The 14589-nt window shown below is 40.0% G+C and overlaps 1 protein-coding gene and 1 non-coding gene across 3 annotated transcripts in view; one reads left to right on the top strand and one right to left on the bottom strand.

Annotated features, from left to right (window-relative positions):
• The window catches only part of STOX2 (storkhead box 2), a 161509-nt gene that overhangs the window by 54429 nt on the left and 92491 nt on the right, over positions 1–14589 (top strand). Inside the window, exon 1 of one of the 2 annotated variants that reach the window (XM_069977755.1) lies at positions 9102–9745. The exons of the other annotated variant lie outside the window; for it this stretch is intronic. Coding sequence (XP_069833856.1) covers positions 9580–9745 — 166 coding nt within the window. The 5' untranslated portion in view covers positions 9102–9579. Of the gene's footprint in view, positions 1–9101; positions 9746–14589 lie in introns of those variants that run through there. 2 annotated transcript variants of the gene reach the window in all.
• On the bottom strand, positions 2945–3136 carry LOC138797966 (U2 spliceosomal RNA). The gene has a single exon (XR_011364052.1). It is a non-coding gene; the product is annotated as a U2 spliceosomal RNA (small nuclear RNA).

The raw sequence follows: 14589 nt of genomic DNA, 5'->3' as shown, positions 1-14589 counted from the left end.
CATTGCTGTTATTAGTCAAACAGCATAATCTTTGGTGTTTGGCTTCTGCTGTGATGCTTCAACCTTAAATGATTTCCTCCTGAATCAATTTTATAACATTCCTTGGATGACCAGTGGTGAAGCTAAAGAAGTGCATTCCCAGAATATTTTTGAAAAAGGTGCCTTAGTGCAAATGCACATATTCTGTTTATTCACTGCTGCCAGGTAATGAAGGAGGACAGTAACAGGGCAGGGTGTTCAGCACTTGATTTCCCCTTCATCTTAAAAATTTCTTAAAGGGGACCAATCACTACAGAATTGTTTCTGCAGCTATAAATACATGATTATATGGTCCAGAGGACTGTTTCCAGCTATTGCTATTACTATGCATGATGACATCACGCTGTTTATTATGTCTGTAAAACTGTAGCCTTTTGTCCTTTGATCACCTTGGTAATGTTATACTATAATGTAATGAATAGTGTTTAATTAATTGTTTTATTAATAGTTTTTCCTCAAACCATTACAACCTACATTACAAACAGGTGATAGTGACAGAAAGCATATGTGCATAGACTAGCAGCAGGGAAAACCCTGAAAAGAACACTTGTACATAAGAAATGAGTAATTCTAGTGCATTAGGAAGCAGTAGTTTTAAGAATAAACATGATTTAAACGCAAGGGTATAAAGTATTCACCTAGCGGAAAGCACAGTTCACAAAGTACTTTCTGTACAGAGTCGTGTCAATCATATAACAAGATACATAGATGTATTTTTCACAAATACTCTTAGACATTTTCCTGTTCGAGTTTTTTTTTTTTCTTTAGAACTAGTGAAATGTGTTGATATATGTCCTCAGTCTCAATGTCATCTTGGGTAACATTGTTATTTCCTTTCACTTGGCAGTACTTGTATTATTATACATCTATTATGGCTAGCTTGGGTTATCATATAATAGTGGCCAAATAATAACTAGGCTGCTCAGACAAGGAAACCTGATCATATAAAGATTTGACTAGTTAGTAGAGAAGCGTGTTGCACCTACATTGCTGGGGGAGGTGGTTTTTATACAATTTTTTTTATAATGCAATCAATGGCAGCTGGGTGTAAATATACAGGTATGTTTACAAACCCATATTCATTTAGTTATGTTGCATAATCCACAGTGCTGTACGAATTGTTGTCATTTACATTTCTCTCTTGAATGGGTCTTGCGTTGTTACGTTCCTATCTTGGACAGACAATAACCTGTTAGTATGTTTTTGGAGTGTGGACATAAACCTATGCAAACAGATAGTGAACATCCAGTCTCCATTTCTAACCATTGGTTCTCTGCCAACTGTATTCTTATTTTTGGCAGCTGTGTTTGGTAGAATAAACTAGGTTGCCAAACCACAGTAACTATTTACTGATCCATAACTCATGAAAAGGTCATTAATCACATTATTACTCTTAAAGCGTCCATATCATTTACAGACATTTGTGACATGTCTCTGTGATATTCTAAAAGGTTTTGCAAATGACAGGTACACTTGAAGGTGGCCATACACCTTAGATGTATGGACTCTGCTGGCCCTTACAGTTGTTGAAACAGTCTTTCTGGGAACCTGAATGTGAATGTAAGAACATTCTTTCTTGAAAGTTTGTGGATGAAGGATCTTTTCTGAAGAGGAAACATCTTTCTTCCGACTTTAGGTTCAAAAATGTTTAATAAAGCCAGATGGTAACAGCCTGTCTTTGATGGACAGTCATTCATCATTAAATTGCACAGATTCTTTAGTTTGAAATCAACTTTAAAGGGGTTGGCCACTGTGTAGTAAAATGGTTCAGTGAAATACTAGTAAGTGTACTCACTATATATACTGACCGCAGCTTCCTGTAAACCTCACGGCACTGATATCAGGCTCCCCTCCTCCAGGCTCTGCTGCCCTGCTATGTATGTTTATGGTGATATTGTCCATAAAATGGCGGAGCATAGAGGACCATGTGACTATGCCTCTCTCCCTGTTTCCTCCATAGACATATACAGTCTCAGTTGAGGACAAAGGGGGAAGGGCATGCTTAAATCATTCTCCATGTTCGGCCACCTTATGGGCAATATCGCCTTCAGCATACTGAGCAGGATGGCAGAGCCTAAAGAAGGGGTGTCTGATATCAGTATGAAGTACACAGGGAGTTGCTGTCAGTAAGTGCAGTAAGTACACTTACTAATACTGTACACCAGGGGTGTCAAACTCAAATACACAGTGGGCCAAAATTAAAAAGTTGGACAAAGTCGCGGGCCACCTTGATAATTATTGAGGTGCGAGTGCAACAGTGCTGGCACTGTCAGAGCAGCATGCAGTGTTCCTGGCACTGTCAGTGATGTAAGTCTCCCAGCCCTGTGCACTATGATAAATGACATTACATGATAAATTGCTATGACATGATTAAACCCCAACCCATTTAATAGCCAATCCCCCCAAAATTGCCCCACATATTAACCAGCCTTTCCAATAGTGCCCAAATAGTAGCCAGCTCCCCAAGTGTCCCATATAGTAGCCAGCCCTCCCCATAGTCTCTTATATAGTAGCCAGCCCTCTCCCATAGTCTCTTATATGGAAGCCAGCCCTCCCAAGTAGTCTCATATAGTAGCCAGTCCTCCCCATAGTCTCTTATATATTAGCTAGCCCTCCCCATAGTCTCTTATATAGCAGGCAGCCCTCCCCATAGTCTCTTATATATTAGCTAGCCCTCCCCAATAGTCTCATATGGTAGCCAGCCCTCCCCATAGTCTCTTATATAGTAGCCTTGGCAGGCCAGATGTATTTAAAACTCTGAAATGCCTGGCGGGCCAAAAATAGTGGTACCGAGGGCCAGATTTGGCCCGCGGGCCAGAGTTTGACATGACTGCTGTACACTGACTATAAGGTGGTCAACCCCTTAAATCCAATGTGTATGGGGGCCACTGTCCAATCCAGCATTTTTTTGTGCACTGAACCTGGAGGCACTGCAGTACCAGGTCAATGCCTGAAGAGGACAGAGCAAGCTCTTTTTCCATCTCCCTGTTCTAGAAACTCTATTAAATCTATGGTGCCCAGATAAGGGACAAATGAGATATTAAACCAATATAAATAGATACTACACTTGATCTTAGCCAAAAGGCCAAGAAGCACTCTACATTGTTCATTTTACAATTTTATAAAATACTAAAGGCCTCTCACCTAAGTTCAATCTGTTTTTTAAGGAAACAACCTTCTAAGCATTCAGTATCAGTCTTGCAATCTATCATTTATTAACTAATGCTATTAACACACACTTTATTTGACAGCATTGGCAAGATTTCAGATGATTTTTTTCCCAAAGTTTTGAAGTTACAGTAAATTAATGCAAACTGTTCTAAAGTTATTCCAAAGTCTGAGATGAACGTTACGCTGAGGGTGGGGTTAATAGTTATTGCCTGTTATTACTGGCATCAAAGCTTTTCATCATTCAGCTTAGTTTATAATTATACTGATATATAGACATATTAATCATATTAATGGGAAAACATTATTTATTTTTCAGACACAATAATATTGCTTCGGAATTACAGACCCAAAATCTAAAGCTAAGTTCACCCATAGTATTTTGATCAGTGCTTTTAGACAAAATCATAAGAACTGAAATGGAAAGATTTACATCTTTTTCTCTGTATTCGACCCACTCCTGTTTGGATTAAAATACTGACAATCAAACTACATGTGAATCCAACCTAAGACTATGTCCACACATCGTATTAGACCGGCCGTTTCATGACCCGGCCGGGTCACGGAATGGCCGGTCTCTGCCCGGATCATCTCGGCCGCTCGCTTCATTGTGTGAATTGACAGGGTTTCCTATGGCTGCAATTCACTGAATTGCGGCCGCAGAAAACTGACATGTCAGTTATTTGCGGTGCCGCACGGTATCCCGGCCGGAGCGTATACGATGTGTATACGCTCTGGCCGGGATCCCATAGATCATTAGGCAGTGTTCACAGGCGCAAAAAGTACGACCGCTGTTGCCGATGGCAACAACGGCCGTACTTATACGTAGTGTGAACATAGCCTTAACCTGTATCAGAGATTGTGTTCTTTACACATGGCATTTTGTTTTTAAATTTTAGCATAGTAAAGGATACAATATGTTCCTTTATTACCGTGCAGTGAACTGTTCTACCATGTTCAAGTAAATACGAGTTATTTGCTACTTGGTAAAGTGTGTTATACATGAATGGTACCTCTTATCCTGATGTTGTCTATCAGTGCTGACAGTGCCAGACACACATATTGGAATGGGAACCCCCAATTATCAATTTATTAATACATTTCTAGCAGGAATAGCAGATGAACAGCACAACCCAAAGATCTAAGAAAATATTTTCTAGAATAGTTTCATTGGCAATGCCAGTGATCACATTTGCCTGGAAAGATGGCAGGTCCTTTTCAAACAATGGTAGCAAGCTTATGGGGCAGCTATTTTTTTCTATTAACGCACTGGACGCCCCTGAGTTCCTCTTTACTTTACTCATGAACCTGTCAGGGTTATGTTAAGCCACATTGTAAGAAATACTGGGATGTACAAAAGATTTTGGAATGCAATATGCTGTAGGTGTTTTCCAGTTTTCAGTGATTTTTCAGTTATTCCTCTATATACAGCATACCTTGTGACCCTTCTATGGCCTTCTATAGGTAGGGTAAAGTGTCATATTGATGTAACAGGATGATTATTTATGTTGTAGTAACCCTATCAATTACAGCTCATTTTCTTGGGCCTATACAATTAATAGAAAGCAGGTGTCCCATTCAGATAACATCTTTGAAAGCACAAAGTATAAATCCAGTAGAGACCATACTTCATCGGGATCCCATAAATCAATGCTGCTACCAAAATGTTGTTAAGGTGGGAATACAGGATATTTCTCACATTTCTATGTAAATTTAACTCTCACTAATAATTTTTCATAGTTGACACTTTGGGTGCATACCAATATGTTTTTGTTCAAGTGCTCACATGAGCTGCACGCCTAAGGGGTGTAGAAATTCCATAGTCTCTTCGCCGATATGGCACAGTGTACACTAGACCATCACATATTATCATGGTATGTACTGTAGAACTCTCTCCGCGTATCTCCTATATTTGCACGTATGAACAGTTCATTTGTTGTTTTATTTTTTCCCCTGTTGCTGGGAGCTGTTAAAGAAAAAAAAAAATTTTAAGGAAAGAGTTTTTAGATATTTAATATATTCTTCTGTAGGTCTCGGACGGTCTGTGTTATACTGCTGGACGCCGGACAGAGCTTGGCACATTCCTGCAGCCGATACCGCTGTATAGGCTGCAGGACCATTATCTTTTTACATTGCAGGCACAGTTGGGTGTGGCCGCAGTTCAATTAACCATTGACTACAATGTAAAGTAGGCTGCTGGCCATACTTTACGTTGTGTTAACAGATTATGTTTCCGAGCGCTGTTTCATATGATGATGTTACAGAGCAGTGCTTCTCAAAGTTTTTCCACTGGAGCCTCACCTAGCAGACCAAGGCAATACCTGGGCCTCACCATCTGTGGTGAAAGTCCATTTAAAAGCTGAAAATAATGCTAGGGCTGCCTTACACCCATCTCCCATACTAGATACTAATAAATTAAGTACAAAACAAAATTAATAATGTTGCTAAAGTAGAGATTTTTGCAAAAAGCAAAAGGACTGTGCAGATCAATGTTAATTTTGTGAATACTGGCTCATCAGCTGGGCCTCCCCAACAACTAGGGGGCGCCTCACTGGTGAGGCCCGCCTCACAGTTTGAGAAGCACTGTTATAGAGTGTTTCCTGCATACACATATTTACTTTTCTTGCTGCTACGCATTTGCATTTTATGTGGATAAACTTTTTGCTATATAGTAGTAGCTTTCTTCTGTCAGCCCCCCTTGTCCTTGTCATTATACATATCATCATTTGCGGATCATTATATGTATGTTTATTTTTCCCTATTATGCTTTTAATTAGGGATGGTCCGAACCTGCCGAGGTTCGGGTTTGTACGAACCTGAACTCTCTGTAATGATTGCCGCTGTCTTCCATCTCCGTGGAGAGGGTGGATACAGAGGGAGGACCACCTGGAGAACTGGAATACAGCCATAGCCATAGGCTGTATCCCAGTTTTCCAGGCGGTCCTCCGGCTGTATCCACTCTCTTCACGGAGGTGGAAGACAGCGGGAATCATTACCGAGAGTTCAGGTTATTTTTTTCTAGTTTTCCGGTGAAAATTTTTATAAAGGTATTGTATTGCCCCCAAAAGTTATACAAATCATTAATATACACTTATTACGGGAAATGCTTATAAAGTGCTTTTTCCCTGCACTTACTACTGCATCAAGGCTTCACTTCCTGGATAACATGGTGATGTCACAACCCGACTCCCAGAGCTGTGCGGGCTGTGGCTGCTGGAGAGGGTGATGGCAGGGGGACACTGAGAGACACGGAGAAATGGAGGGACACTGAGCATCACTCTGCCATCGTCCTCTCCAGCAGCCACAGCCCGCACAGCTCTGGGAGTCGGGTTGTGACATCACCATTTTATCCAGGAAGTGAAGCCTTGGTTCAGTAGTAAGTGCAAGGGGAAAAAGCACTTTATGTGCATTTCCCGTAATAATTGTATATTGGTGATTTGTGTAACTTTAATAAAAAATTTCTCCGGACTACTCTTTTAATTTGAGTGGTTCAGCTTTTTTTCGTTTTGGTATTTTGTCTTTTTGCTAGAACCCATTATAGAGGCTATTTGGCCTCTAAAATTTCCCTATAGCAATGACTTACTGTATGTTTTTGCTTAGTGGATCTCTGTATACCATATAGGTATATGTTAAGTGCCATGATGAAGTAAGCAGAAGTATTTGTAACAGCCATAGGTAAATACCACAGGGCTTATATATGTGCCAGCCACCTACATGACCTGTGCAAGCAAATGGTAGACTTTGAAGAGAGTGTGATATAGAGTTGTGGCTGGGTTTAGGGATCAAAACAGGGAATAAATTATTGCAGTTGACTGTGTAAAAGCATTCCAGTGTACAGGTGCAGCATGGGGGAAGTCTTGGAGAAACGAGTGGGAGATTTTCATGAAGAATTACAGTCATGGGTCGATAGCAGAATGGTGGACATGGGTGGGTGTTAGACAGAGATGAAAGACAAGGTGTAGGAGGCTGCAGAATTTTGGATGTATACTGGAGTGAACAGAGACTCGGTAAAGGTGACTGCATTAACTGAAACCGTAACCCAGCGACTTCATTCATACGGAATTGAAGTTTGGTTAGTTAATTAGTTAAGAAAACACCAAACACAGAGTATCAATCTAGTTATTGCTGATGAGAGTATGAATTAATGTAATATATAGTATATATTGTGTGTCTATTACTGGTTTATCATTATGGTTGTTAATCCCCTGTATTGTTAAATGTTATAGTTATGTTGATATAATAGTACTCCAAATAATAATAATAATAATAATCATGCATGATTTAGAGTGCACAAATGTTGAGTATGATACTAAAACTTGATCTAACCCATTCATGTTATTGTCGGGGTTTTACAAAACAACCCTAATTTTACGACTAATCACTGCTTGCTGTTCTTGTGTATTATGGGGTATGTAATGTAACTTGAAATGGGGTGATGGAAGTCAGTCGTATAAGTTGGTAGGGTATCTGTGAAGTGAATGGTGCAGGCCTAGGCTATGTTCACACATAGTATTTCTGTCAGTCTTTTTAATCCAAAACCAGTTGTGGAACTAACAGGACAAAATTATAATGAAAATATTTACACAGTTTCTGTTTTTCCAACCGACTCTTGGTTTCGGTTGAAAAAATACTGACCAAAAGACTGACGGAAATACTATGTGTGAACATAGCCCTAGATAGTAGTGTGATGGTGTGACATCTATTGACCAGTGTCCGTCAGTCATTTAACAGCTGTTCAGTCCAGTGTGAGCTAAGCCATCAGTCCTGGGTTCCATTGGGTAGATGGTAGGGAACATAAAGCAGAAGGGAGAGGATTCTTCCATAACACTTCTTGCATTTGTACAGTACTACAGTGGAATGTGCAGCTGTCACAAGACCTATGCCTGGTCCTGTAGACCTTATCAATACACAGTGAACTAATGCCGACACTTACGCTTTTATTTTCCTGCTTTTGCCCCTTCTCTCTTTTCAAAACAAACATTTTCTTTCCTCCTTGGAGAGGGCCGGACTATCCTAAAAATACACAGCTTTGTATGTAAATAGACGAGAGCTGATTATAGGCTGGGACTACAGCCAAGGTTTGAGAGAGCCTCAGGGTGTTTTACATTTAAAATGTGATGCCTGACAGGATCAGTGTGTCTGTCTTAACCCTGTAGTGGAATGGCATTGATCTTTCAGTAGGAATGGAGCTGGTGACACGACATAGGCAACGCTGTAATGCTGTTGACTAACATACAACCTGATCCCCTTCGAAAACAAGCAATTTGATGGTATGTTGTGTGACTATGACGCTCCAAGACTGACTTTGCAAGGTGAAAGGGTTAAGACAGCTTCTTGATTAGCATGAGACTGGGTTGGCTGTCTTGCTTCCTGCCCTTCAATAGCTTTTCACTGCATTCAAAGGCACAGAGCCATTCAACGGAGGACAGAGCGAGCTTTGCAGAGCTGGGAATACCTGAAAGCAAACTGTTTAGGTCTAATTGTATTGTAGACCCCTAAGCTTGAAGGAGTGGCCTGGTGAGAGCGATAAATAATGGAATATGAACAGTGGCAGGAAAAGGCTACGAGTGGACCAAGAGAAGGGGAGAGACGCTGATCGCCAATCCAAGGATTTCTCCCTTTCATCACTGTGAAAATTGGTACAGGCGCGTGCCTGGGATATGATGCTATGGGGGCTTTTGCACGCCCAGTGTGTAAGGAACAGCTGTGTGGCTGTGAAGAATGAATATTGTCCCTTGATTACTGCAATGCCGATTTAGATTGCCTCATTGATTCGCTTCACGGAGCCTGATAGGTGAAGAGAGGAGGGAAAAAAATCTACTTTCGTCGTCATCTCCTCCTCATTTTAATGCCACAACCATTGGGATATTGACGTTGTTTTTTTTTTTTTTTTTCTTTCCGCTCCTGCAAGATCTTAGGTGCAAGGTTTCAGGTTTAAACCAAATTCTGTGGGTGTTTTTTCCCAGTATTTGCTGGGTTCTTTTGTGTTGTGCCTCACAGTTGGCTAAGCAGCCCTATGCTGAATCAAGCTATTGTTTGGGATCTCAGAGCTTTCACGCTACAAATCTCTGCTCACTCCCCCTCCCCTTCTTTGGCTGAGAAGCCACATAATGTGCCTTTCCTCCACATGAATCTGGAAGCTATAAGCTGGATTGATTGCAAATGAAGTGTAATGCATTGTGGGACGTGTGTAAAATTGGATCATTCGAGGGAGAAAACGAACGGACCCGCAGCTGGCTTCCTAGAAGAGGTAGCAGCAAAATGTTTGCAGCCCATGCTCAAGCTGTGTGCTTAATGTTTTGATGAAAAAAAGGGAACAGCGGTGAGGCCTGTCTCATGCAGCTGGACAATTAGGCTTCAGGTAGCCTCAGAATGAAGAAGACTCGGAGTACAACCTTACGCCGGGCCTGGCCTAGTGCTGATTTCTCTGACCGGGCCTCAGACCGCATGAGGTCCCGGAGTGAAAAGGACTATCGCCTGCACAAACACTTTCCACCAGCTTTTATTTCCCAGGCATCACGAGGCTATATGACATCAGGTTTGTCAAATTTCCTACATTATTCCTGTGCTTTGAATCAGACGAGAGGAATTCGTAGAAAAATAATAGGTTTTTTTTTGTATTCAATGCATACATAAATAATACATCTGAAAGCAGGAGCTATAGCCATTGATTCTGTCTATCTGTCTGTCTGTCTATCTGGTTGTCATTATGTGTATATATATATATACCGGCTAGAGCTTTATCTATTTACATAAGGATGGGAATTGTGTATATTTAGCTGCTTGTGTCTACATCCACCATTTTGTACATCACTAACATTCAATGTTAGGCCTCTCAATATGGTGTTATTTGGCAAATAATGTATGCAGCACATCTAGATCTCCGGCTGAGCAGCTGGATGGCTGACTGCCTGGTCACAGACACCCGGGAGCTCCTCGCTTCACCCTATTTTTATGGCATTTCCTTGATATTTGCAGCTGCTGGTCCAGCACTTTCAATAGGATATAGGGGATGCTGCACGTATTGCATGGCCGTTATGTGTAATGGGTCAGCCTTTCCCATATCTCCTGCACTGATACATCAGAATGAACTGTTGTTGCAATACAGATTTTTTTTTTGTCTCATTTGCAGAAATGGTGCACTAATAGTCTGAATGATAAACAATAGCCATAGACGACGCTCCTGTTCGGTATGGGGTGATAGTGTTTTCTTCTATGTTACAGCAGGTTGCAGTGGATAAATACTGGTTTAATTTACAGAGGGAGAACAGGCATGCTTAAGCAATGACCAAAATCTATTTAAAGACTGCTGCGTAATCTCAATGCAAAGCAGCTCTGGGCTGCAGAAAAGGATGGTGCTTCAGCTCCCCACTGCTGGGCTATATTCTAATCAACCTGAGCATATTCATCTGAAATCTATTTCACCAGGCCTTGATTCAATCCCTAGACAAATCTGTAGGTTTTACATATGCAATGAATCCAGTGTCCGCACAGTCAAGTACACATCTTATTTGTCTATGCGTATGGCTAGGACTACAGATAAGCAAAGGCTCATATGTATCCTGACGTACTGATAGAACAGATTTGTGTCATTCTCAGCTATTAACAAAAACCCACTATGACAGGTATTTTGCACACAAGGGTTAAGCTGTTATCTGAGACTACCCCCACACCTTCCAATGTCACTCATACCATGCATATCTATTACAGTGCTAAATATTTATTTCTCACAATGAATGCATTCTATTCAGCAATACAGCTGTACTAGATGTCTATTGGGCCATTTTACTAGGTTTCCCCTGCTTATGTACCTTTTTCCAAGGCCTTGCCTGCAAGGCTTTCCTATAGGACGATTGCACTGACATTATCCGTATACATCTTGTAAGGCTTGGTCATTGTCTCATAAGGATATAAATAATGTGGGAACATATTAGGCCTGCGGTGCATTCTGCTGTAAGCGTTTCTTCCTTCCACTGACATCACAGCTTTTTGTAGTCATCGATGCTACAATGATAATGTGTTATGTCCACAGGATTTATGTATTGATCTCTGATAACCTCAGCATACTAGTATGGTAGTATGGCCAGATTAGACATAGGCATTGCATTTATATTGCAATTCTATGTTGGAGAGGTTAGGTTTTTATGTGTTAAATGTAGCAATCCAAGTCACCTGACTCCCAAGGTTTCTGAGGCCTTCCTATGTTTTCTCTAGCCATCAGTATTACATACATTTAAATATGGCTGCCAGAGCATCAGTAGAAAGACACAACTTCATCTCTGTGTGACGTCGCCTTCTCTTGACCACTGTAGTGAGCCTGACTCAGCTATATTGAAGAATGGTGTTTAATTATCAGATTGGTTAAAAAGAGGGGGGCTAGCGTTGTGGATGACATAGCAGAGACCACTGCCAACCTGCTTCCTAGGTATGTTCTTCCTACACATAAACCATCTGAGCTGCCAGGGTATTAATCTCTGATGTGAAGTGTTCTACAGCTGAAAAGTCCTTGTATATATCTACAGTAATTATTGGTGTGTATGTGTAATTTAAGTTTACATGTAAATGTATAGGCTTGCTTTATCCTGTTGTGTACATTGTTGAGTTGAGATAACTCAAGTGTCTCCAAGAGCTCATATGACAGCTTCGGTCATGTCTTCACGTTAAAATGTGAAACCGTCTTGTGTCCTCTCAATGGATGGTCACGTAGTGATCTGTAAAGAGAGGAAAGAGGTGACTGGAGCAAGGGAACATTGCCAGTTGCTCTTTAGCTGAAGGGTTTACAACACTGGGTTATCTTTGGCTGACATCATCATTCACACACTGTGAGTAGGAAACAAGAGGCAATGTATTACTACAGAAAGATTGTGTGCTTAGATGTCATCCTTCCATCATTCCCACCTGAGTGATCTTCATCAGGCCTGCCATATTTGTTTTATGCACCTCCCCCAATGCAGGTGGGTCTGTTGGCTAAGGTGTGCACATTAACATTTTGTTCACCTTTAATGGGATTGCATTATTTTATGATGCTGTACATAAAAATACTTGCCATAGGTAAATATGCTCTTTCATATCAAGCATCCAGTGTATGGGTATGTTCAAACGCCGTCATTTATTTCATGTCCATCATCTAATGACAAATAACGACCGTTTTTACACAAATACAGGCTGTTTTTTTAAATAAAATAACGACCGCTATTTGTCAATAAATAATGGGTGTCCATTAAAAACAGCTGTCATTTTGATAGTGTATGGCCATAGCCTACATATCTTTTGATACACCAGCATATGTAGTGCTTTTTATGCATTTCCTGATATTTTGATTATTAGAAGCTCACGTTTTAAAAAGAGAAGTATCTAAGTTGAGAATATGCCATAAAGGTCTGTTGTCACTATGGACACTGCAGGGATGGACAAGGTATACTTAATGTACATTTATGACAGGTATGGGGACAATAGGCAAGCAAGGGCTAATTGACTTGTCTCCTGTGGCAGAAACTTTGCATTTGTTTAGTATAACAAAGAAACTTAGAACTACAGAGTTGCAGGAATTGACCTTGTTAATTTCTTCTAGGGAAATGCAAATGTATTATAATGATCAGCCTTGTAATGTAACAATGGTCAATAATTATCTGGAGGTGCCCAATATGAAATGACCATAAATTAGCTATTTGGAAAGTGACGTCAACTGGAGATGTTTGTGCTTCAGCAACCTAGTATTCACTGGCCCCAAGGTTTCCTGATGAGTAAAAGTCACCATTCATGGTCTTTTAACTTACTACTTGGCCAGGCTCATGTGTCTGGTCATGAATCAAGCAGTATGTCAGTAGAGCCATTGACAACTCAAAGGCCTTAATGTCACATGTGCCAACCTTTGAATATGTTAGGAATTCTATACTTCCATGCTTGTTGTAAGAGGTCAACGTAAAGTAAATAGACAAATGAAAATATATATGAAGGTTCCTTTTCAAAGTGTTATTTTTTTCCTGAATATAGTCATGAACAGTGCTTGATCTGCAGTGCTTTATTCACATAGCATTTTCTGAACAATGAGTATACACGTTATATAAACATGTTCCCAAAACTTTGTCTTACCAGCTTTATTGCAGCAGACTGACATGGGTGTGCCCGTTTACAGAAATGAAGTGGAGTAAAATTATTGTAGGCCTTTGAGCGATCAAGTGTAAGGCTGAGTGCACGCTGTAGTACATAAAGATACTAGAAAAAAAAAAACATATGCCTGTGTATACTGGGGTGTACTTTAATGGACTGGGTGTAATCTACATTATGTCTGTTCTCAAAACGTACACTTTGCGGGGTGATCGAGTGTAATCTGCCATGCTTTTGAGTCAGGAAAATGAAAGTATAGTTTCAGAAAATGGACTGGACTTAGGCATTAGTATACACAGGTACACCATGATATATGTTCACATGTCTTTTTACTGGTATACTTGTTAATTGTTAAACTCAAAGTGTGCAGCCATCCTAAACAAAAAATTATAAACAATAAAATTAACTTATTATTCAAATCAGTCATGCATATTGCCCTACTCCTCTTAATACAACTACAAGCAAGGATGTTTTGGAAAAGGCGGCTAATGTGAAAAAATTGTACTGATATAAAAATGACCATCCAGTGGTCTGATAACTTATGACATGTAATAGTAGTTGTCATTTATTTACAATAGGGATTTTTTTTAGGCATTATCACATGGTTGTCCTAATCTAATTAAACAAAGTCTATGCCTATGGAAGAAGTATGTGATTATAGATTATGACATTTATTTGATGGAAGACTATATGGGTCTGGTATAGTTGTGGCCAAGAAGCTAGAAATGTTGACACCTAGCAAAATTTAAAGGATCAATAGGGTTTACTGTTTGTATGGAATAGTTTTAAGTAAAACCAATAATGCTTGTAGTTAGAATAAGACCACTGTTCTTACATGTATCAGCCCCCTCCCCAATATGTAATATTTTGATGATAATTCTCCACTTAGACAATATTACATTGGTGCACTGTGAATATACTCTCCAAGTAACATTGATAAGCATGTCCGAGTAACATCCATCTCTCCCAACCTCCCCATAAGTATGTATGTTTAGTTTGGCTAAGCATGCATGTCTGTCTCCATGCGGTAAAAAGGAATAAACCCGTGCAGGGCATTTCTGGCAATGACCTTTTTATGATATGGTGAAATCCAACATGTCCAGTCCCCAATTTGTTGTTGTTTGATCCCTCTCAAATATGACGGTTTGTCGGTCTTTAAACGTGTCAGTGAATATAAAGTAGATTAAAATCCTGTGATAGTATTATTATTATTTGCTAATATGCTTTATGATATTACCAACTTTTTGTATTGGTTATAGTGTTTTCTGCCCCCTA

Source organism: Dendropsophus ebraccatus, chromosome 7, assembly GCF_027789765.1.
Source record: "Dendropsophus ebraccatus isolate aDenEbr1 chromosome 7, aDenEbr1.pat, whole genome shotgun sequence".
Taxonomy (NCBI): domain Eukaryota; kingdom Metazoa; phylum Chordata; class Amphibia; order Anura; family Hylidae; genus Dendropsophus; species Dendropsophus ebraccatus.
The sequence above is the reverse complement of the archived record's forward strand: the minus strand, read 5'-3'. Positions and strand labels throughout refer to the sequence as shown.